At 37.6% G+C, this 25,928-nt stretch overlaps 1 protein-coding gene across 1 annotated transcript in view; it reads left to right on the top strand.

Moving 5' to 3' along the window:
* Positions 1–21,039, top strand: part of PTAR1 (protein prenyltransferase alpha subunit repeat containing 1) — a 43,731-nt gene extending 22,692 nt beyond the window's left edge. The window contains exon 7 of the mRNA XM_058166977.1: positions 227–21,039. Coding sequence (XP_058022960.1) covers positions 227–569 — 343 coding nt within the window. The 3' untranslated portion in view covers positions 570–21,039. The remainder of the gene's footprint in view (positions 1–226) is intronic.
* Positions 21,040–25,928: the final 4,889 nt, after the last annotated feature.

Genomic DNA, 25,928 nt, shown 5'->3' with positions numbered 1-25,928 from the left:
ATTCTGCTGACAGATGGACAAAATTATACAAATATTGTTTCATTGTTTTTTCAGGGAATTCACAGTGTTTAGCTATTGTATTCAGCCATTATTTACAAAATGTAGGTTATGTTCAGTCGGAGCTTAGTTGTTCAAACTTTTTGTTATGCTCTATGTTTAGAAGAGGGACAGAACATATTAAAAGACATAAAACTTTGATTTCCATTTTTTCTTTTATTCTTTAAAGACGTCAAGTCTTCTACCTTCAAAACCACTTAAAGAAGTGTCCAGTTCCAAACATTTGGTCATCAGCTTCAAACAATAGTGATGGAACAGTTAATAATTCACATCCTCATGTTACAACTGGCCATACCACACAAGCCATGGATATTGACGGCTTAACGGAATGCAACAAACAAGGCTACAGTCAAGAAACCAAACGCCTGAAGCGGGCTCCTATGCAGGACTGTATCAACATGGAAGAAGAATATAAGTTCATCGATCACGTTTTGTCTACGTGTAGGGAGGAGGATCAGGCAAGGTTTGCAAGTTCATACAGAAAATGGCTAGTTTCTTTTCTAGGCCAGTGAAGATCTTTAAAAACTCTTTAGGGTCTTTGTTTAGTGCAATATCCTCTTTACAGACAGGTGTACTTAGGACCCCTGGCACTTTTCACCCTTCTGTTATTCCTGCCACTGCTAAACTTCATTTACTGATGTTGGGTTTAGTTCTATTTATATTTTTAAAAGCCACTTTGTGTTAATTTTTATGGATCTTTGTAGGATAGCCCCACCTAAAAAGGAACTGTTTAGTGTTAGTATAAATTAAGTGCAAATTTTAAAGTCACTAACTGGAGTAATACGAAAACAGAAAGATATATCTACTGGTGAACAATGATTTCATTCCTAAATACCTCGTCCATAATAAATACACCTAATCAAACTCATTGGTCAGTGAAAACAATGGAAAATCATTCAGCATGACAATGTCAAAATGGTTTTGAGTACAAGTCTTCATCTTATAATTGCATTGCATCACTGCTCTTCTGAACTCTTTATTTCACATTTGAATTGCTCTGATAATCTTACAGTCCAATGACTTTTTATTATTATAGTGAAAGTGGGATATGCTTATGTGAAATTGGATAGTTTTGTAAAAAAAAAAAAAAGTCCACTAAACTAAAACTAACTAGTTCAATATAAGAACACTTGTTATTTAGGGTTTTTTCTGGCTTTTGTGAATTTGGAGGCTTTCATGAATTTTAAGGTTGGAAGATATGGAAATATAAGATCATGACCAAGGAACAAACTTCTATCTACTCTTATCCCCACCTGCAATTTTCTTGGCACATGCAAATTTTTCCATTCCTAAAATACAAAAAATGTTTCATACTTGGATTTTATTGTATGTGATGATATATATGATAGATACAGGGTATGTTAGACAATGCTGACCATCAATGTTATCTTTGTAATGATGTTTCACTTAAAGGACAATCTATCATGCACTGGGGCTCATTCATCTTTCATTTATTGCAACAGGGCCATGTATGGCTCCTTTGCAAGACCCATTTAAATCACTTGAGGAAGTACAGTGCTCAACAAAATGAGGTGCTTGTTTGAGTTTTCTTCAGGTTATCCACGTAAATGCGGACAGGAAAGAAGAAAATGCAGAGGCAAGCAGGTTGTTCATGATGGGGGAGACAATTTCTTCGGTGCTTCAGCTGGACTGAGTTTGTGTAGGCTTTTGAAGAGACTAATGGAATATGACTTGAAATCCATTTTTGCTTTATTTATTTGTAGTTTTCAGCTGAAATTCAAGTTAGATTTGCTGCAGTTACATAGAGGCAATTGTAGCTATTCAGTTTGGCTGCCCTTTCATTATAGAATAAAGTAAAATTCTATCTTTAAATTTGCATTTGTACTTCCCAGGGAAAGCACATGGGATTTTATACGCAATAAAATCAAATTCCAAGTCTGAAATTAAATTGCAGAGTATTTCTGTATTTTAACCTTTGCTTATAGCTTGCAAAATACAGAGGGTATGTTTGCAGGGTTTACAGAAATGTAACCAGAATGACTGAAGAAAAGTATAATTTTAAGATTCAGAGAAATAACAGATGAACAATTCCATTAGAAATGGAAGAACAAACAAGAACCTGCCTTTTACAGCCCTAACTGCATAATATTGAGGGCCTGTTGCAAGCAAACTGGAAGTTAAATAAATAAGCATAGCAAACATGTTTTCTGAAAAGTGGGGTTGTCTAGAAATACAAATTCACACAGAAACATGACAAGCATCTCTAAACGCTATACGCGGTATTTATTTAGAGTATAGATGAAAATTTCTGAAGTTGGATTAATTGAGAATCCATTTGTGAACACTAATTTGACTGGTTCCTTTGAAGTCTCAGAATAGGAAAAATAGCATACAAGAATCACATATATTTAACTATGCCTCTGGGCACTAGTGCTTATTACCATACATTAAAGGCACCTAGCAGGGTTCTGCGCTACTAAATAGCAATATATTAAGCACTTAGCATGTCAGAAGTCAAAATACTGAGACCTAATAACTCAACCATGACGCTAGTGAGGAAACACCTGACCACCTTATCCAATACCAAGTGTTTCTTCATAAAATTTGTTAATTGTATCAATACACACTACAAGCACCACAGAATATAATCTGTGGATGGTGTTAAGAATTCAGGAAGTGTTACAATGCAATTCAAGTTGGCTCTGAAAATGAGGCACAAAGTGCCTCCACTAGAAGGATTCTAGAGGATTCATTATTTTATTAATCTCACATCCTAAATTTTGTTGATCTGCAAATAAGCCAACAAACTAGTATAGCTAACGGAGTAATTTAAATTTGGCTTAAAATGAACTAAAGAAAAGTTAAGCTGTTCCACATTCACTCTTATGTCATGGACAATGCTGACCTCGACTAATTGCAAGTAGTCTGAGTTCAGTAGAACTCTAAACAAGTAATCTAATTCTCCCCTATTCACACTTACATATTTAAAGGTTAACACCTTCCCCCTCCGCCCCCCAAATGACTGGTGTTGGAATACACACAGTTTAATCAGTCTCTTTTCAGCTCATTAGGCTATTTTGCTCACTTGTAATTGACTGCTCCTTTGCTGTTTGCTAGATTGCATCACATTTGAACTGGTACATTTTTACTTATTCTTATATAATTGATAAGAGCCTATGCTATCTTTCCTAAATGTAAGCTACAGATGTTTGTGGATATCATGGGGTACTTCAAAAATTACAATCCCTTTTAAAAAAGGGGTTCCCAACTCCCAGTCCCTGGCCCAGTACTGGTTGGGAACCAGCCCGCACAAGCGGCAGGCGAGTATGTGAAACTCCATTAGTGCAAGCAGCAGGTGAATGTGTGAAACCATCCCCTTACCCCTCTCCCCACTACACTGGTGAGCTGGAAAGGTTAGGGACCGCTGCTTTAAAATAGTAAATTAGGAGATCAACATAAGCAAACAAAACCTATAAGTACATTATTATTTGTGAATTGATCTAAAAATTAACTCTTCATCTCCGATACCTACTCAGTATCTTTGGATGACAGTTGTACCACAGATACCATTGAGATAGTTGAACTTTTACTAGCCTTTATATCATTTTTTCCCAGTTTCAGTCTTGTTTTGATACTGTTTGCATCATACTAAACATCTGCTAAACATTATTTTGCTTTTAACTCTGAACTGTGAAAGCAGAATGTCTTCTATGAGTATAGGTAAAGTACAGGTAGTTCTTGACTTACAACCATTCGTTCAGTAACTGTTCAAAGTTACAGTGGCATGGAAAAAAGTGACCGATGACTGTTTTTCAAATTTTGACATTGTTGCAGCAACCCTGTGATTGCATGACCAAAATTCGGCCACTTTACAACTGGCATGTATTTATGACGACTGCAGTGTCCCAGGGTCATGTGATCCCCTTTTGCCACCTTCTGACAAGCAAAGTCAATGAGGAAGCCAGCCTCACTGAACTGTGTTACTAACTTAACAACTGCAGTGATTCATTTAACAACAATGGAAAGAAAGATCATAAAATGGAGCAAAATTAACTTAACAACTGTCTCTTTTAGCAATAGAAATTTTGGGCTCAATTGTCATAAATCAAGGACTATCTGTATTTCTCAGTAGGGGTAAATAGGCTTGTCTTAATGAATAAAGAATTGAAAGGTTTGACTATTTCAAAAGCTTTCTTGATAGCTTTCTTACATTATTGCCCCCCCCCCTTATTGCTTTACATTAAGTGGCTAAGACTCTGAGCTTATGGATCAAAAGGTCGGCAGTTCAGTGGTTCGAATCCCTAATGTCGCATAATGGGGTAAGCTCCCGTTGTCCCAGCTTCTGTCAACCTAGCATTTTGAAAGCACATAAAAATGCAAGTAGAAAAATAGGGACCACCTTTGGTGGGAAGGTAACGTGTGCCTTTGGCATTTAGTCATGGCGGCCACATGACCACAGAGATGTCTTCGGACAGCGCTGGCTCTTCGGCTTTGAAACGGAGAGGAGCATCACCCCCTAGAGTCAGGAACAACTAGCACATATATGTGAGGGGAACCTTTACCTTTAATGTTCATCATAGGTAGAAAATGATGCTGATCCTTTTAATAAGGTCTGCATGTTTGTAACCAACACCAACAGAAGCCATTGATTTTCAGCTTTATGTTTGCAGCAGTGGTTGATCTGTTTTTCCCTGCTTATTACAACTGACAGAGTGTATATACATTGTTTTTAAATACATTTTGTTTTAATGAAAGAATAAAAGGAGAATTTAAGCAATCTACTTAAGTTATTATGAGACATACTGTTAGCTCTATGTAGAAAACATCAGAAAAATATCAGAAAAATTATACTTTATTATTATTAATTCACCTTATACCTTATATCTGCTTTAAACCTGCAGTTCATTACCTCTCTATATCTTATCTGGAATATTATTTGCATAATAATGCAGTTTGTAACTCTTCTAAGAAAATAAAGTTGTCTGCCAGTATTAGAAAATGACTGGCTGTTAGTGTACAGTTAAATCTAATAGCCTGGTTTGGAAAGTTATTCAGTGGTTTCCATTGAAAATAGTAGCATTTTTCGAGAATATCAACTAAAAAAGAAGTATATCACTTCCATTCTTAGTTATTCTGGATATAATTGAACCTGAATTTTACAATCATTTTGAACGGCAGAACTTAGACTGCCAACTTTTATTTGTCCTAGGTGTTTCAAATGAAAAATGGATGTGAATTGTACATGCACCTATAGACCAGTGTTTCTGAGGCTTGGCAACTTTAAAGGTGTGGATTTCAACACCCAGAATTCTTCCTTTTTTAAAAAGTTGCCAAGCTTGAGCAACACTTACCTAGATACATTCCCTCAAATGATAGAGTTTCTGTTGGATTTTAAATGCTTTTTGATAAAAGCATTTAGAGTAGTGGGGCATCCATTACTCTAAAATGTTTTGAGGCAGCTTTTATTGAACAAAGCCAGTACTCGTTGATAAACGTTTTTCTCTCTTGCTGTGTTTAATTTGTTGTGTCCTAAGTTGTTTCCTTCTTAAAGAGTATGGTGGTACCATGGGGAAAGTTGTCTCTTATAGGTAACACTTGACTACCTCCCAAAAAACAGGGATAAGGCCATCTCTTCAGATGAGCTTCTTTTTATGTAGAACCTCGTCCTTGGGGTTGAAAAAGTGAGAACTGTAGGAAGCCTATCTGATATCTTAGGAAGCACTTGTTTCAAATAGTTTTCTAAGTCAAAAAATTTCAGTGCCTAGACTTCATTTTTCCATTTCCATAAACTGAGCGCTCCGCTGTTGTCAAAAGAAGGAAATGACCACATGTGGTCAGTTAATGCTTTCATTAGATAGTAAAGTCAGTAGTGAAAATGGATTCTTCCCTGTGATTTCTAACTCATAATGCTAATTTTACTCAGGGCATAGGTTAACTAGTGCATTAAATACTTTTTACCATTATGTCGTCTACTGTTGTAAATTCTTAGATGCCTAAAAATGGTATTTTATCAGTCTAGCTTTCTACCTTATTTTAAAAATGGCTTTTTAAAAATGGGTTTTTTAAAAAAATTGTGTGGCTCTTCTTCAGTTTTCTTTGTGTTTGAAACAAGTTATTTTGTCTTTTAAATCAAAATAGCTATGGGCTCCATCTTAGGTTAAGTACCAGTCTCTTTGTACTGGACGGTTCCTGAAATGAAGAGGTGAAATTATGTTTTACTTAACAGCACAAATTATTAATTTCTTCTCTCAATATGACATCTGAGCATGTCTTCTAATACCAAGGATATGAATCTAGTATAGATCCAATATTATGTGATTAGAGATATTATACTCTTAAGATGCAAATCTTAGCAATTAGGTTGATATTTGTGTATATTTAATAGAACCAATTATTAGGAATATACTTTTTAACATGGGGCAAACTCCAATGAAACTTAAATGCATATGTTAATTAATATTTACTCTGATGTAAAACACACTGTCTTTAGTAAGTTTACTCCCAGATAAATATACATAGAATTGCATCTTAGGGCACATTTAAATCCCATTTATTACTATGCTCTCTGAAAGTAAGGCTTTAAGAGTGCTAAATATTCATACATACACAGAAATAAATCCCACTGTGTACTACCAGGTCTTTGTATAGAACAGTACTGTATTACTTTTTAAATTGGTTAGACTTACATTTTGAAATGTGTGGAAAGTATTCAGAGCTAAATGTGGAATTAAACATAAGAGGAATTAAACACAATAGTGTATAACAATGTGCTTTTAAAAAGCTTGTTTATTTCCACTATACTGAATGTAGCTTACATAAGTAACTTTAAACATGAGTGAATTAAATGTTTTTTTATTCATTTCTTCGAAACCTTAGAAGCTTTTCTGGAATTATTTTGTTGGATTTTTTTTTTTACTTTATGAAAGTAAAGTTTCCTGCCTTGGTGCAATTTCAGCATAAATTTTCCAGTAAAACTGCTTTCAGTTTATATGTTCTGTTGCTCCAAAGTAATCAAGTAGATTAATACTGATAGGAGCATTTCATATTAAACAGAACAAAGCAAAGCTGTAGCCCATACAATATTTGCTTCCCACTATGTAAATTGAGTTGTGGTGAACCATGAATTTGCTTGTAAGTCCTTTTTCATGAGGTTAGAAGCTTTCCCTTTCAACTTCAAATAAACCACAATCCTCCACAATGTTCAGATGTGTGCATAGTTCTCCCTGTGTATATGTTTCATGTATTCTCATTCTGATTTCTTCCTAGCGCTAATTTAAGCACATTGTGTCAGTCTCTCCCTTCGGCAAGGGAGCAATCCCGGTGCTTTTTGCTATCTCGTGAAATACTTTGTTTTCAATTACATCTGAATCATGCTTTTTAATTCTTCAGTAGTGATGTGGGAATGCATCCTGCCATTTTCCTCTAAATTGAGGGTGGCAGCTTTAAGACTTGTGGCAACTTTAAGACTTGTGGACTTCAACTCCCAGAATTCCCTAGCCAGCCTTGTTAAATCCACAGGTCTTAAAGTACCAATGTTGGACACCCCTGGTTTATATAATACATTTTTAATTCATTGGAAAAAAATGACCAAATGAAATTGTGTGCTTAGCACCAAAAATAAAAATCTAAATAGCTTGTTCTGTTGTTCAGATGTAAAGAAGGAATTGGTCTTCTAGCTTTTGCATTGTATTGCAATAAATGGTAACAATGGTTAGTAAATTACTTGCAGCATATTAATTTCAATTTAATTCAAAACACTACAGTTTAATGCTCTGAATTTGTTCTGCATTGCACTAGCAATTAATAAGTTAAAATCTTTCCATTTTGATATAGAATAAAGCAATAACTATATCAATGAAGTTGTTGATTTATCTGCAGATGTTCTAATTGATATCAATTTGTTAATGGCTGTTACATGATTCTAACATCTGCCAAATTTGCATTCAGCAAAAATGTAAGTGAAAATTATAATTCACTCTTAGAGTCCCTGTTTACATGTGCATTCTTAAATTGCTGGGGAAGGATTTGTGTATGTATTCATTTGATTTTATGCTACCCTTATTGTACATTACACTAAAACTGTTGGATAGTACCGATTAGGTAGAATAAATTAAGTAAATATTAAGTAGATTGTTTCTCTGCATAGATACATCCTGGAATTCCACTGGTTTGCCCTTAAGGAAAAATAATATATCTTGAGTATAGAGCAGAACACTAGCTAAAATGTTAATTTGAGTTATAGCTCCTCCTTCAACCAACTATTTATGATGTTCTTTGAATGGCTTCAAACACATTACGTTGAGGAAATGTGTAAAAAATTTTTTTTCCAGCAAACTCATTCTAAAGTTTTAATCAGCTGACATACACATGCTTGCTCAGTGTTTCCTGACAGTAATTGTGATAGCTTTACAATACTTGATCAGTCTGAATAGTTGACTGAGTTTAGGAGTAGCTTGCAATCTTTTCAGGTTAATGATTAAGCCACATTATAAAAGAAAAAGTAGAAGACATACAAATATTCTTGACAAACAAACCCTTAGAGTCATAGTAGTTTTGAGGCAATGAAGAATGTACTTGGACAGGCTTGGCCTCTTTCTATGCTGCACTTCATTTGTAGTATTGTTATTAGTAGCTAATCTCAGCTATATTTATATATTTTTAAATATAAGTACTTCCTACTTAAAATATAGACAAAAGGATTTAGAACAGTAATGGACACCTTGAAAAAGGATTTTCTTAAAAAAAATGTACAGTTTAAACCAAGGGTGTCCAACTTTGGCAACTTTAAAACCTGAGGACTTCAACTCCCAGAATTCTTCAGCCAGCATTCTTAGAATTCTGGGAATTAGAGTTGACAAAGTTGAACACCCCTGGTTAAAAATGACGTTTTTTTCTTTTAGGATGACTCACTAAAGAAACAGAACAATCTGAACAGTTTGAATAAACCACAGAATTCAGCTTTTTGATTTTGTCCCCAGCTTAGATTTTTGTTATTTCCTACAGAAAAATAAGGCAAATATGCCAAACTGCTTCACTGAAAGATCCATTTCTGATGCAAAAATATGGTTTGTATTATTATTGGCCTCAGTATTAAATCAAAGGCAGTGAAACTATGATGATGTGATGCAGTACAAATGTAAACCTTTTTTATGCTACAGTATTGCTTAGTAGAAGACTTTGTAATACTTTTGTGTGTAATTTCTTTGATTTTGTCATTTTCAAACAACACGGTACCTATTTTGGTGCAATAAAATGTCCTTTATAGCTGCTTTCATTGTTTTTAATTGCTGCTATAATTTAGTACTGTAACTACTTAGGAACCCTTAGTCTTTCCATATTCATTATCATTGGTATCCCTTCTTTCTTTATAGATTTGGCATCTTTTACTTTGCAAATTGATGCTTAATTTTGTGATTTTATTAAATTCTGTGTGGATCTGGAGAAGAGTTGGAAATGTTATTCTGCTTAAGATTGTATTAGCTGGTTGTCACAGTAAAAATGGATGACAACTACTGATGTCCGACTTTGGCTTTGGATTTATGTATGTTAAATGAATTCTTTTTTTTTCTGATTATATCAAACTTCAGATTACAGACTGATGCTTGGGGTTCTTTCCATCCAAATATCTTCCAGTTCTAATAAGTAAAATCACAATAGTGACAAAGGCATTGAGCAGCAAAGTGAATTTTTCACTATTTATCATTTACATTTGGGTGTTTATGGGGATTTTGTATGTGTTTATATAGAATGTTCTAGTACTAAGCACAGTGTAAGTTATTGTATTAGTGTATAAAAAGAAAAAATAGTGTACTTTTTCTGGTTAAATATAGGCAGTTTTTAAATAAAATTTTCTCCTAGAATCTCAGTCTTCCTCTTTCATTTTTTCATATACTAAAAACATTGTTTTTTTAGATTTCCACCTGCTATTCATATCTTTAGATCAGAAATGTACAACTTTGGCAACTTTAAGACTTGTGGGTTTCAATTCCCCCAAATTCCCCAGTCAGCCATGTTGGCCATGGAATTCTGGGAGCTGAAGTCCACAAGTCTTAAAGTTGCCAAGCTTGGACACTTCTGCTTTAGTTATTAAAACTTAGTGCAAATATTTAACATTGGCTCATGAGAATGACAATTCTATCGTTTAGGTGTAACGAATGATATCGCTACATTCCTGTAGGAGTCCATTTGAATGAAAGCATTGAAAGCAAATATTAAAAACAAATCCTAGAAGAAACAAACAGGGATATCGTCGCTCTTGCATATATTATAGAATACACAGGATTGTATTATATTCCACGTGGCAGTTTCCTGAATAGCAGCTATCACTTAGAGAGTTTGAAGTACCAGGAGATTTCAGTGTTGAAGGCTCCATGCTTCTGGCAGCTGTCATATCAAATAGGCATTTGGACACTTCAGCACTCTATTGTTATTATCATTATTATTGAATCCATCTATTTTCCTTGGCCCCAAAAATCTGACAGGAAGTAGCCTGGAGGAGTCAGCATGTTTGACAAGAAATCAGAAGTGGGTCATTTTTTAATCATGAAGTTTGAGAAATTCCTTGCAGCATAGAAATTGCCATAATTGTGACATCAATAGTGTATTTATTTATTGCAAGCACTTTTATGCCTCCAATCAGAAAGTAAATTTAAATGCATCACACTTGTTACACATTACATCATCCTTAAAAAGAAAAAAGACAATCATAATGCCAGGTGTTTAACTTTCTCAGTTATGTTCTGCTTGCATATCACACCCAGAAATACTTACCCTGTTAAACATTAATTTCCTCTTAAGTATGAAAACAATAATCAAATGCAATGCTAAATATTTCTATCCTTGTCTAACAATTTGTAAGAACAGGAACAATAAATATGAAGCAGGTAAAATAAGAAAATGTTAATAAAATGTTTGATTGACCTATGCTCTCAATTTGGCATTGACTGTTAGCAGTGCAGAGATAGATTTTCTCCTAGACAATGTGTCTTCACCCTGGTACTTTGAGTTTTCCAACTGTTCCCCCATCAACATTGTAACTGAGTTTGCAATAGTCAACCTCTTCTCTTCATTCTGCCTTTCCCAGCATTACAGACCTTTCCAGAGGGTTTGGTCTTCACATAATGTATTCAAAGTATAAACTGAGCCTGTTCATCTGTGCCTGTGGGTTGATCAGTTCTATCCATTTTTTTCTGGAATATAATAAAATACCGCATATGATTATTTTAAAAGGCCTGGGAGAATTAAAATTAGGTATTTTCCTAGCATTCAAAGGATATCGAGAGTTGTGGAAATGAAAAGGTATGCTTGTCAAGAAGCCCTTGTCATGGGCTTCTTGACAGTATATCACAGCTCAAAATGTATCCTGGAGAAGAGCTTCCAAAAATGTCCACATACAAATCGCTTTATAAGAATATTTGTCAACAAAAAACCTGGAATTACCATGAAAGAAAAAAGAGCTGTTCAGATTTTGAACAACGAAATTGAGTGATAGGATAAGGAATAGATTTTTAATGAAACTAAGGTGGCTTAATTTCCTTTATGTAGATGTAACATATTCTTTCTTTAGCACAGAAAGACTTTCTTTAGTCTTTCTTTGGACCTCAGGGACCACTAAAATCATAATTTTAAATCCCGCAGACCACTAATATAAATTTTTTAAAAAGATAAATAGTATATAGCAAAATATAAAAAAAGGTAAATAATTTTTCTGTGGACCACCAACATCCATGGACCATCAGTTGGTGACCACTGCTTTAGCTTAATTGTATACTGGTAATGCATTGAAATAGATGTTCATGAGAAATCAATTATGTTTTGCTAGAGCAAAAGACTAACAATTAAAAATAGTCTTATAAGTATTGAAATACCTAGACAATAGGCTGCACAACACTGAAAGAATCGTACAGCTGTTGAGAGAATCACATTACTAGTTGTTATCTACTGGTACACAGTTCAAGATGCTGTACAAAATTTTACTACTAGGTTTTAGCAGTTTATCTGGAAGAGCCAGGAATATTTTAAAGGTACAGATTACTATCCCTGAATATTTAGCATTTTCCTGGATGTTACAATTGTTCATTTGCGAATATTTGCAAATGACAATTTTTATATTTGTTCATTAATCAGAAGATACTGTATCTGGTTACTATAAGTAAATTATAATCAAAGGTGAGTAGTATATAGAAATAGGCCTACTCATAGATTAACTTGCAGAAGTATTTCCGATTCTCGGTTATTTAATAATAGATTATTATTCTTCCATCACTCCCTAAATTATATTGGTCAAATGAAGACAGCTAGGTTAATTGAAGCAGGAGAGTGGATTTCATTTAACGTCAGTACTAAAAATCTTGAATTAATTGTTTTAAATGGTATGCATATATATTGGGTTATATTTCCACATATTTTTTAAAAACTCTTCACATAAGAGTTGTTGAATTGTGTAATCACTTGGAGCATGGGGTTCTATCTAAAGAGGAGAAATTAAAAAACAAAGATCAGGTGCTTCAATTTTTTTAAAAAAATTAAAGCCTAAGTGGTTTATTTGCACAATAACCCATAAATAGAGTACTAATAAATTTAAACCATCACAACCATGGATGACTGCTGCACTGCCCAATAAATGTTTTCCCCCACCAATAGTGATGTCTAAGAAATGCATTCAACTGAATATAAATTATTATTTTTAATGGATTACCCATAAAAGAACACTGCCCAGCTTTGCTTTTCACCCAAATTTTTCTGCATACAGTATGCTTTGAGGGAAGAAAACAAACTGGATATTATATTGGGAATGGGTGGGAGGAGAACATAATGTAGAACAGGGGTGTCAAACTATAGGCCCATGGGCCAGATACTGCCTGTGGGGTGCTTAGATCTGGCCTATGGGACTGGCCTGGAAATATCAAAGGACCTCTGCCAGCCAAAATGGGCCGGGGGGGATCTGCCTTTCTCTGTTTTTAAATTCATTATTCCATGTACTGAATATTTCAAAATCTTTACTTTTTGTGATATACTTTCAAGGATTTGAGGAATGCTACAGCATCCACTTGGCCTTTTCTTCTCAAGGCTAAACTTTTTCAATGTTTCTTCATAGGACAGTTCCTAGACACACAAACACATCCATCATCCTTGATGATCTTTTTAAATAAGCTCCAGCAACATTATTCCGAAGCCTTTCTTAAAGTGTGGCTCTCAGAACTGGACGTAATATTCAGGATGACCAATGCAAGATAAAATGGAAATATGATGTTCCAAGGAGTAAGAAAAGAATTGATGCAATCTAACCTTCCCTTTGCCACATTCATTTGCTGCTTAATATTCAGTTCATAATAAGCTACATCAAGTAATGTTACCAAGTTAATCATTCCCACCCATCCCACACCTGTAGTTTGATTATTGCTTCCTATGTGGAGTTTACAATAGTTTCTGCTAATTTTTTTTCTGTTATTTCCTAACCTATCAAGACCACTTTAAATGTATGATTGCTTTCTAGAGCATTAGCTATGCCCTGCAATTTTCTGCCATGTGAAATCTAACCAGCGTTCTTCCGATTCTTAGTGCAAATCATTAATGAAAAAGATTAATGAAGTACAGGACGCAGGACCAAATTTTATGGCAACCTAGATAAATCAGTTTGATGAGCATCTATGGATAACACTCTGAATACAATTTTAAATTGACCTTTTTGTCAGCTTCATTATCATGTTAACTACGTCACACTTAAATAGCTTGCTAACAAGGATGTCATGGCACATTTTGTCCTGTGTTTTGCTGGAATCAAGATATTTCTACCATCAAAATTACCCAATCAAAACTTGAATACGTTTTCTCTTCAGCCTTTTTGTCTCAGATACTGACCTTTGCAGTATTCATTTCAATTCCACTCTTCAACATATTCCTGTGACTACAAACAAATCTCTAGATAGTCCTACTATTCCAGCCCTTCATTTTCATTCCAAATAATTTGATTGCTTTTATTTTTAATTCCATTTCTCCCGTTGGAGATAACCTTTGTAACCATCTTTTTATTATAGGCATTTTTTTCATTCATAGCTTTTTTTACCTGCTTTATTTCACTAGCATCCATTTTCATACTACATATTAGCTGTTTCAAACAGCTTCCACATCAGTATTCTTCATGTCTGTTTTATCTTATTACTATTTTATACAATTTGCATTGTATAAAATATATAAAATATACAATTTTTTTGTATTCCAAAATATTCCAGGGGGTTTTCCCTTCTTCTACCATCAGTAATTATCTTTTTAAAAAAGAGAATAGACCTTTGGTCATGACCATAATTTGTTCCATAACTTTGGTCACAAACCGATTTGGTCATGATCCAAACCTGATTTTGGAAATTTGGTATTTACCAAAAAAAAAAAAGGCATGGAAAGGGAAATAGGCCGCAAAAAAAAAATGTGAATTTTTTGGTCGGAATCTAATTTGGTCATGGTTAGAAGAGTTCGTGACCAGAGGTTCCTCTGTACATGACTTACATTCTCGCTTCTTGCAGGTCATTTCACTTTCACTTCTTGTTTCTTTTCTTCCATGTCTTTTTTCCCCCTGAAAACCTCTTCTGACATTAGCAAAAACTTATCCCAATCAAAGTCTCTCACCATTCCTGTAGCCTTCATTAATTCTCACAAGCTTTCATCATAACATGCGAAACAATGGTGCTTAAACCACATATTTAAAAGTAACATATATTTTTCTAAGCCAATACTAACAAGCAATCACTCTCTCCATTCGTGGCTCTCTGAATGTCCAGTTACTTTTTATCTATTCTCTCATCTCATTCCATTCATTTCATTGCATAGAATATTATTCACCTGGATTACATTAATTGAGAATGTTAGAATTTTTTTCAAAAAAGCCGTAACATCTTAAAAAAGGTAGGAACCTACTATGATTAATGTATTTGCAAATAACATAAAAAGCAATTTAGGAGAAGAGGGACCCTAAGAAAGATGAAATGCTTACACAGAACCAAGATTATACGTATCTATGATTTTTTTATTAAAATTCAACACAAAGGTAGAACAAATCAAAAATTGGATGATAAAATGAATGCAGAATTTTAAAGAAGTAATTACAGGGCAACAATGAGAAGATTTATGGAGAAAAAAAATAAAATTTACAACAAGCTACAGTCTGAGGGATGATGGGTATAAAATGTTTTATTAATTATGTGAGACCAAGTCAATTGATTTACTTTTTTTGGTATAAGGTGGAGTAGAGAGATTTATGACAGGTTTTCAAGATTTTGTTATTCTACAATAATAAGAGCATTCCTGGAATCCCTGCTCTTGTTTTTTCACTTTTGCTGTCCTGAAAGGCTGATCTAGCGGTAGAGAATGTTCTGCTTAAGCCACCAATCTTCTTGTTTCTTTGTGGTCTCGTCATTCAACTAGGATACAGCATCTCCTTTCTTTATTTAATAAATCTTCAACTCTCATCTGTCAAAGTGTAGCTACCTGCTGCTCCAATACTTTGAACTTTTTGTCAAGTTCCATAGTGTGCAGTTGTTATAAATAAACACCAAGTTATTTTCAGGCAGGAACACACACATGCCATAAACAAAGCACCGCAATTGTAGACTTCTCTCTGTTCATCTAAGTTTTTATTTTTTCAGAAACTTTCATTTCTTGTTCTCCTTTTAGGCTCTCAATTCACCCTACTGACAGGATGGAAAAACTTGTAGCTGCTTCTCCTTTGTTAAACCCCAAAGTAGGCAAATCAAAGAAGCAAGAATCACACAGATTTTAATTCCTGACTCCAAGTTGAGGACTACCTGTAATGTGGTCTTTCTTTGTAACTGTCTCCTCAGTTTAATAAATTTTCAGTGCTTAAATCTGGAAAGATCTGCCAGAAACACCCCTATTTCTTCATCAGTCCCTAAAATGGTTGGGCCTTTGTGAACACTATCAGTTTAAATTACAGATGCTGACTTTCTAGTTTGTGTATATAAGAATGCTTGCTTGTTTGAATAATATCATTTCAACTGAGGGGTCCTTGGTGCTCTCTGAGCTTGGTTGTTTTCTTGCAAACGGTTCATTACCCACGCTAAGTAACATCATTAGTACAAGTATTTTGATGATTGCACTGATGATACCTAGTTTGGTTAATTAAATATCTGCAAGAAAACAACCGAAACTTCACCAGAACCAATGATGTTATCTAATTTGAGTACTAAAATGTTTTCAAGAAAATATCCACGCTCAGATAGTTTGCAGCCGCCTCATGGCCTACCCGCTGACCTGACCCGTGCCACCACTGCTGTTGCCACCTCATGGTTGAAGCAGCCTGCCTGTTGCTCTTGCAGCGCCTTGCACAGCACAGTGAAATTTAGCACACTTCACAATGGAGACAGGGTCCCTCCTCCTGGAGCCCATTACAACACGGAGCCACAATGCGACCCTGCTTCACTCGCCCCTGGTAACAGTGGTGGTGGTGCGGGTTGGGTCAGCCAGCAGGTCATGAGGCAGCTGTGGCGGAAAACGCAGCAGGCCAGTGTCTCGGGGCAGAGAGCAGGTCGCGTATCTCCCCGAGTGACGAGGCATGCCCAGGAGCACGAATAAAGGCCAGAAGTAGCCATCTGCTGTTTCCTGCTGCAAAAATCTTTTTAACAACCTGACTGTCAGGCAGCGATACCCAGCAAGATATGAGGCACTGGAGAATCAGACCGGGCTGCTTCTCTTCACCGCAGTGCTTCCTGGACACGGCTTACAGCTCTGAGCCCGAACCAGTGGGAGGCAAGGGCTGCTTTGAGCGCAAATGTACCCTGATGAAGGCAGAATGCTGTTGCTACGCAAAGGCAAGTACAGAGGCACTTTGCTCCCGCAGTAAGGCTCTGGACATTGCCACCGCCACTTTGGCCCACCTGCACTCCCCCCCATCTTGCTGTGACATCGAGTTGCCACACCCACTCAGTCACATGAAACCCCCCAGCCACGCTTATCCAGCTGGTCATTAGGGAGAACCGGTTGTTAAATTAATTGAATCCCATCACTGAATATAAGTAATGGCCTGCACTTTGATATAAGGCTACTATATATTATATACTATATTATTATATTATGAAGAGCCATGGTGGCGCAGTTAGAATGTAGTACTGCAGGATATTTCTGCTGACTCCTATCTGCCAGCAGTTCGATTCTCACCAGCTCAAGGTGAATTCAGCCTTCCATCCTTCTGAGATCGGTAAAATGAGGACCCAAATTGTTGCGGGCAATAGGCTCACTCTGTAAAATGCTTAGAGAGGGCTGTAAAGCACTATGAAGCGGTATATAAGTCTAAGTGCTATTGCTATTAAAATAGTAGTATAAATTGTCTATTGTGAACGTTGGGCTCTGAAAAATATTAAGTTACCACAAGGGTATCCTCCACCTCAGTAGACACTGCAGCTTCCTGATCTTGAGAGTGGTGTGACGATAGGTACATTATCCCAGTAGCCCAATTCTTCATGCCACATAATGAGAGGAAATAAGTGAGCAGAACTTTACCTTTCTCAATCTGTAGACTGAACCCTTTCAGGCATTTGTAGCCTGTTGGCAGAGTGCCCCATTTGCTCGCTGATTTAGAATGTTAAAAGAGTCCATTTTTTATCCAATATTTCTTTAACCTTCTCGCTCCATATTAATTATGAAAAAAGTCCTTTTTCTTTGAAAGCTATGACATTATTAACATTGATCTATTAAGAATTAAGAATCTCCAGAACTCTCCTTTTTCCACAGAAAAATTCTTCCACAGAAAAAATTAATTCCGCAGGTTAATTCTTTGAAATAACTCCTCCTTTCTGGCACTTTCAGGTATCACCTTTTTTAAAAAAAAATGCAACATCTGCATTCCTCTCCAATTCCAACCTTATAAATATCTATCCTGATGTTTGTGCATGTCTTTTAAGTATGACTGATTTTCCTGTACCATAATTCTGCTTTGAAAGGCTTATAAATGCAGGTTTATTGCTGTATCACTTCGCTACAATGTCCAAAAGGATTTTTTTTTCACGTTTTGCAATTGATTTTCCATTAGCACTGTTTGTCAAAAAGTTTTTTTTGCCAAAACACAGGAAAAATTTATGCAGACAAACTGATAAGACTGGTTAGACAATTACATACCATAATCATTATTGACTGTTAATGGCCATATAGATGCTCCATGATGCTCTTTTTCTAACTTGCTCTTTCTGATTTTCCAGTGCTACACTCACCACTGTAACTGAGCCCATCTGCCTTGCATACAGTATATAGATTAATACTTGCAAATAAATGAAGTGGAGGGGGGAGAACATACTAGTAAGCCTTTTTTTTGTGGGGAGAAGGGATATGAATGGGTTTTTCGTAACTCAGTACTTGAAACACTAAGGCAGAACACTTGTTGACAAGCTTGAAAAAACTTTAAATAATATGTAGCTTGGAAACAACTAGGAGACGCACTGATTCGTGAACCTGGACTCATAATAATACTATACAGATAGTCCCCAGTTAATAACCATAAACAGGACCAGAATTTCTGTTGCTAAGCAACATGGTTGTAAAATGAGATATTATGTGACCCCAACCCTGATTTTTAATGGCAGTTCCAGTTGCAGTTATTAGGCATGATGTCACATAATCATCATTTGAGACCTTCTGCTGGTTTCCCCATTGACTTTGCTTATCAGAAGCAGGCAGTGAAAGTTGCAAATGGCAATCATATGACCGGACGCTGTGACCATTGTAATTGTGAGCCATTTGCTAAGAGCCCAAATTGTGATGATTTGATTGCGAGAATACTGGTACAGCTGCAATTTTGAGGCCTGGTTGTAAGTCTCCTTACAATATTCAGCACTGTTACAACTGTTAACGGTTGCTGAACAAATGATTATTAACTGAAGACTACCTGCAAATAGATTTTAATGACTATATATTCCTATGAAAATCATCTAGTTCTGAAAATGATAAAGGCAACTTCTAATTAACTGAAATGCTTGTTGAAAGAAAAATCAGGTCTGTTTCCAAGTCGGGAGAAAGATGCTGAAATAAAATGGAGGTAGGCTGCAGGAAAGGTCTCTGTTGGCTTGGTAGCCAGAAATTTCAGTGACAGCAGCATATTTCTGGGGTGGCTGACAAAATGAAGTAGAGAGTAGGTGGGGTTTTATAAATTCTTTGGGGTTTTGTGATTTTGATGCCTATTCCTATGTAAGAATATGTCCTTTAATTTAATGGCTATTGCCAGATTCTGATGGGATCATGTAGGGGTTGTGCCTGGCTGTACAGGCAAGAGAGGAAATGCAAATTCTGTGGGTGTTTTGTTTGAGCTAATCTTGTCAGTTTGGGCTCCTTGCCTATTTTGTTGCATATTTGGTGGATGGATGCAAAATATCCATTTCTAAAGACTAGCCTCTTCAAGCTTCTGCTTTAAGCTGTTTTCCTATGGCAGGAAGACTGGGGCTACTTTCTGCCTTTGTTAAGATTTTTCTCCTCTTCTCCTTTAGGAGAAACATTCTATCTTTTAATATCCTGTAGAATATATTTATTCCGGGGGGGGGGGGCTTCCCACACATTTAAATATTATAAGGGCCTGAAGAATTAATAGACTTCAGTGAGAATTTTATGCATTTATTTGTATAATTTATCCCGTACCTCAATCCTAATGGGCTCAAGGCATTTCAGATAATACACAAAATAAGTAATACAATCACTTTAATGAATAAACCTAGTACAGTAAGTAAGTAAATCAAAAGAGTCGCATGTCCTTGTTTTTCTTTTTTCCAGTTAAGCAGTGGCATTTTCCTGGTCAGAGGGACTTTGGGTCAAAATGTTGTATGCTTTGCATATTGATCTTTTCCCCATCTCTGTTTCTATTTCTCCTCCCTGGTTCCCTCTTTGTGCCCACTTGACTTCCTACTATTTAATTCCCCACAGAACATACTCTTTAACAAAGAAATTCTAAATTTCTTTGAACCTGAATTTACCTGAATTTAAGGCTTCTATGGTGCTGCATCCTGGCCTTATGCTGAGAAATCCTAGCAACACCACTGCTGGTTTCAGAGAGACAGAATTGAGGGTTGCTACGTGCTGCTTCCTCTTCTTACCCTCTCAGAGCAGCACAGCAGGAAATATTTTATGCACTAGGTGCAATCCTCATTACAATTGCTGCCCAAAGAGAGATTGCAAGGGAATAAATGACATGAAGTAGCTGCTCCTTCAATCTTCTGTATGTATTGCTAAGTGAAGGTAGCGAAAGAGCCCAAAGAGGGACATCCTTACCCTTTCTAGACCACACTGAGGTCTCAGCATCTTCTGTGGCTTCTGTAAATAATAAGCAAAAAAGGGTAAAGGCACTTCTTTGGCTTGCACATTTCCCTGCTATAATTGTTGAAAGTCAAGAAACCAAGTCTGGTATTATTGACTGTTTATTGTTTGCATTATTCACTCAATCAATTTATTTATTTATATGTTTTATTACTAAATTTGTATGCTGCCTATCTTGGCAAAGGTAACTGTTATTTTTATAAGTACAAGTAGTTTTCAACTTACGACTGCAACAGAGTCCAAAATTTCGGTTGCTAAATGAAACATTTGTTAAGTGAATTTTGCCTCATTTTACAACTTTTCTTGCCATAGTTGCTAAGTTAGTAACACAGTTGCTAAGTGAATCAGGCTTCCTTATTGACTTTGCTTGCCAGAAGTTCACATGACCTAAGGACACAGCAGCTATCATAAATAGGAGTCAGTTGCCAAGCATCTGAATGTTGATCACGTGACTATGGGGATGCTGCAATGATTGTAAGTGAAAAACAGTCATAAGTCACTTTTGTCAGTGCCGTTGTAACTTTGAATGGCCATTAAATGAACTATTGTAAGTTGAGGATTACCTGTAACTCAAGGCAGCAAACATACCTAATAGTCTTTCCTCCTATTTTTCCCACAACAAACTTGTGAGGTTTTTTGGGTTGAGAGAAAATGGCCCAAAATCACCCAGCTGGTTTTCAAGGATTCCTGAGCACTCTATAAAACCTATTATTTTTTGTTTGTTTTTTAAAAAAAAATACTGCCAGCAACACATACTATGCCTGTCAAAGGAGAACTAAACATGCCTGGAGGGCACAAGGCTTCTGTGCAAAGCTCTGAATATTTGCCCCACTGCTGTTTCCAGGATAGAAAAGGAAAAGGAATAAGCTACAAGATGGGGGAGGGAGGGAGATTGGGAGTGGGGGGGGAGAAAGATTTACAAGTAGCAAGCACCAGACAGGAATATTGTAGAAAAAATATGGGTTGTCTGTTGTCTTACTGTGGCTCTATTGGGAAAGACTGCCAAAAACAACTTACAGTCAGAATTTTCCAAGCTACAGCAAATCCAAAGCAATTTAAGAGAAGCTGATTTAAACAAGGAAAAACTTTCTTTTTTATTTTGTCTTCCAACTTTGAAGAATGAAAATGAAATCCAGATTTCAAAAATTATGCAAATTAATCCTTTCCTTTAGAAAAATCATGTTAAGTTTTCCTCTTTGAGAGAGATGGGCAGTTCAGAAATGTGAAAAATAAATAAAATTTATTGAATTTGTTGTGGCTTATTTCCAATATACGGTAGTACTGTGAAACACTTTTAAATTAAATTGTTTGATGATTTTATTTTGATCTATCAATTAACATTTATTTTTTAAGTGTGATATTTTTATTTCCTGCCCAACTATAACTCTTTGCTTTATTTGAGAGGGGTTATTTATTGCACATTTAGAGTTTATTGTTTTAGGTGCTCTGAATATTGCAAATTGTGAAAATTTCCAGCTTATGATACCAGCTTTGCTGCACACCCTGATTTTCTTCAAATGATCAATTTTAGTAACAAAATGCACATCTAAGACCATCTTTCCTTACTGTATGGAAACAGATTAAGGGAGAAGAAAATCAGAATATTGGATAGGCCTGATGCCTGAGTTAAAAAAATATCCAAGCCCTTTGTTTTAGTGTTACAAATACTTTTCATTATTTTCTCTTCTATTTTTTTTTTTGTTTACATTTATATCCCACCCTTCTCTGAAGACTCAGGGCAGCTTACAGTGTATAAGGCAATAGTCTCATTCTATTTGTATATTTTTACAAAGTCAACTTATTGCCCCCCCAACAATCTGGGTCCTCTTGTATTAACCTCTTGAATTAGATACAAGCCTTTGCTGATTTATATCAGATCTTTCTTCCAGTGAGGCTTAGAGTAACTTACTCTTTAGAATAGGGGTCCCCAACTTTTTGGACTTCAGGGACCAAGTTCATAATTTTAAATCCCGTGGAGCACTAATACAAATCCAGCGCGCCGCTTGCTGAAGCGCATGGACTCCCAGTGACAGGATGGGGTCCTTCAGGCACTCTCCCTCTCCTCCCTCGCTCTCTCTCTTTCCCACTCATTCTCTCTCTGATTCCCTCTGTCTCCTTCTTTCTCTTTCTCTCTCATTCTTTCTCTTTCATTCTGCCTCTTTCTCTCTTTCATTCTCTGCCTCTTTCTCTTTCATTCTGTCTCTTTCTCTCTCTTTCATTCTCTGTCTCTCTCATTCTGTCTGTCTGTCTCTCTTTCTTTCTCTCTCTCTCTCTCTTCCCTTCTCTCTCCCCTCACTTTCTTTCTCTCTCTTTCTCTCCCCCCTCTCTTTCTCATTTCTCTTCCCCCTTTCTTTCTCTCTCTCTCCCCCACTCTTTCTCATGGGCCAGCCAGTGTTTTGGGGCTGAGAGGAAGTCAATCGTCCCCCTGCAAGACTGAAGTGCAGGAGCACCAACAAAGGATGGAAGAAACTTGCAACTTTGCAGTGCAGTCCTCGCCGGCTGGAATGAGGTAATGGTACGGGGGGGGGGGTGCAGGCAGGCCGAAGCAACGGATGACGGGAACCCCGGGGTGTTTCTTCCACCTGCTGTAGCTTCCTGTTGGCTGAATCCACCAGTGCCTGTCCCCGCATCTCGCCCTCCCTCCCCAGTCACTCCTCGCCTGGCAAGGGAAGGGGTGGCGGGGATGGAGATTCACTCCATATTCCAAAATGGGAGCGAAGCTTCGTCTCTTGCTGGATCTCGCAGCCATTTCTTCCATCCCTTGTTGGTGCTCCTGCACCTCAGTCTCTTGGGGGGACAATTGACTTCCTCTCAGCCCCAAGACACTGGCTGGCCCATGAGAAAGAGTGGGAGAGAGAGAGAAAGATCCAGCAAGATACGAAGCTTCGCTCCCATTCTGGAATATGGAGCGAATCTCCATCCCCCCTCCCCTTCCCTTGCCAGGCGAGGAGTGACTGGGAAGGGAGGACGAGGGGCGGGGACAGCCACTGGTAGATTCAGCCGACAGGAAGCTATAGCAGGGGGAAGAAACAGCCCAGAATTCCTGCCACCCATTGCTTCAGCCCGTCTGCACCGCCCCTCCCTTGCACCATTACCTCATTCCAGCCGCCGAGGGCTGCACTGCAAAGTTGCAAGTTGCATAAACCTCCCTCAAAGGTGGAGATTTACAGCCCCACCATGAGCTGCCTGGCCAGTCCCATATTCCAGAGCTCTAGTCACAGGACTGGCCATTGCTTATCCCAGAGCAGCTCGTCCACCCGGGTGCGCCACGAACCACCAGCATTTTCGGTGGTCCACAGACCACCAGTTGGTGACCGCTGCTTTAGAATGTGCTCCAAGTACTGTAAGGATATCAGGATAGCAATATTCAATAGAATCAGTTTGTTCTAGTGGTTAAGGTAGCAGGCTAGAAACCAGGATATTGTGAGTTCTAATCCTGCTTTGGCAAAGAAGGCAACTGGGTTACCTTGAACCAATCATTCTCTCAGCACAATCCACTTCAAAGGGTTGCTGTTGTTGTGGGGAAAATAGAAGGAAGAATACTATGCATGTTTCCCATCTTTTCTAGGAGAAAACACAACAATAAAGGTGAGATAAAAATGCACAACACATAGAACTGCAAATTTGCAAATAAAAGCAGTTCTATAACCTAAATAAACTTCCATTGAGAAAAGCAGCAAAAAAGTCAAGATGCCTGCTCATTCACAGGAAATACCAGTGTACAAAACTTATTTTGCACTACAGAGCTATAACAGCACAATACCAGGTAGTGCTCAAATTACAACCACACTTGAGTCCAAAATTTCTGTTGCTAAGCGACAGTTGTTAAATGAGTTTTGCCTCATTTTATGACTTTTCTTGCCACAGTTAAGTGAATCACTGCAGTTGTTAAGTTAGTAACATGGTGTTAAATGAATCTGGCTTCCCCATTGACATTGCTTGTCAGGCCACAAAAGGTGATCCTGGGATACTACAACCGACATAAATACAGGTAATCCTTGAGAATTCGAGGATTCGTAGGAGTGAATCACATAACTGGAACATGATCACTCCCTACTTTCGCCCATGCATTTGCTAATTGAATGTGTAGATCATTAAGTGCACATGAGGTATCTCAAGGTGGGGAAGACCATGGGGGGGCCTAGTGATGGAACAGACCTCCCTGACCCACTGAGATACTTCATGCTTCCCTCCTCTCATCCTGCCACGCCAGACTCGCCTTGCAAAGGTCTGTCTCATTCTTCTGTGGTTTCTTTGCCTTTGAGGGAGAGGAGAGCAGGACAATTACCTTTCCAACCTACCGGTTGCCTTGCAAATGCTTTTTCGCATTGGGAGTGAAATGTTTTGGGGTGCCATGATCATATGTGACTTCAGGCACCCCTTCTCTGCAAAAGAGGATGGGTGCCTGAAGTCATGTGAGATCACAGCCTCCAGAGCTTTTTACTCTCAGTGTGAAAAGCATTTGCAAGCCAACTGGTAAGTTAGCAGCAACGCAATTTCGCTTCCAGCCTGCTGGTCAGCTTGCAAGTGCTTTTCGTGCCAAGAGTGAAACATTCTGGGGGCTGTGATCTCATGCAACTTCAGGCACCCATCCGCTTTTGCAGAGAATGGGTACCTGAAATCACATGAGATCACGCCCCCCCCCCGAGCATTTCACGCTCTGCACAAAAAGCCACTTGCAAGCCGACCAGTAGGCTGGAAAGGAAATCATCCTGCTCTCTTCTCCCTCAAAGGCAAAGAAACTACGGCAGAAGAGACAGATTTTTGCAAGGTGAGTTCGGTGCAGCAGGATGGGAGGGGGAAGCAATTGTGGGGAGATGGGGGGGGGAAATAAGGTGAATGTTACAATGCCTCTGTGGTCATTCATAAGGGTGAACACCTGCCGTAGTGCTGCAACATTCGTAATTTCGGGATTTGGTTGTAAACACTAGGGGTGCTTATCACGTAACTTTGACCAATCACTAAGTGAACTGTCGTAACTGAAGGATTACCTGTATGAACCAGTTGCCAAGCATCTTAATGTTGATGTGACCATGGAAATGCTGCAACGGTTGTGTGAAAAATCATCTATGGTCATTTTTCTCACAACCATTGCAGCATCCCAATGATCACATCAACATTCAGATGCTTGGCAACTGGTTCATACAGGTAACATTTCACTCTCACGGCAGAAGTCATTTTTTTCAGTGCCCTTGTAACTTCGGTCATTAAATGAATGGTTATAAATCGAAAACTACCTGTAACCCTGTAACCCTGTAACCTTAATGTACACTCAGAGACAGGGAAGCGGCCTCTGCACATCCTCAGAGAAATTCATTACTTCAGACCTATAAAGGCTTGCAACCCAGCAACCGAAGCCACAATAAGAGAACCGCTTCTTTTTCAACATCCCGAAGAGAGATCCGCGGGTCGGAGATTTGCCTTCCTTCCCTCCCGTGGATAAAAACGCCACCTCCGCCGCCTGAGGAAAAAAAGCCCTCAGGCCGCTCCTCCGTTTCCGTGGCGCCGCTCGAAGCGAAGCGCCCGCCGGCGGAGCTGCGGGCCTGGTCGCCACACCGGAGTCACGGGGGAGCTTCGGAGGCGGGCTGAAGGAGGCGCGGGAGGCGGGG

Source organism: Ahaetulla prasina, chromosome 2, assembly GCF_028640845.1.
Source record: "Ahaetulla prasina isolate Xishuangbanna chromosome 2, ASM2864084v1, whole genome shotgun sequence".
NCBI classification, from domain to species: Eukaryota; Metazoa; Chordata; class Lepidosauria; order Squamata; family Colubridae; genus Ahaetulla; species Ahaetulla prasina.
This window is presented reverse-complemented; position numbering and strand designations above follow the sequence as displayed.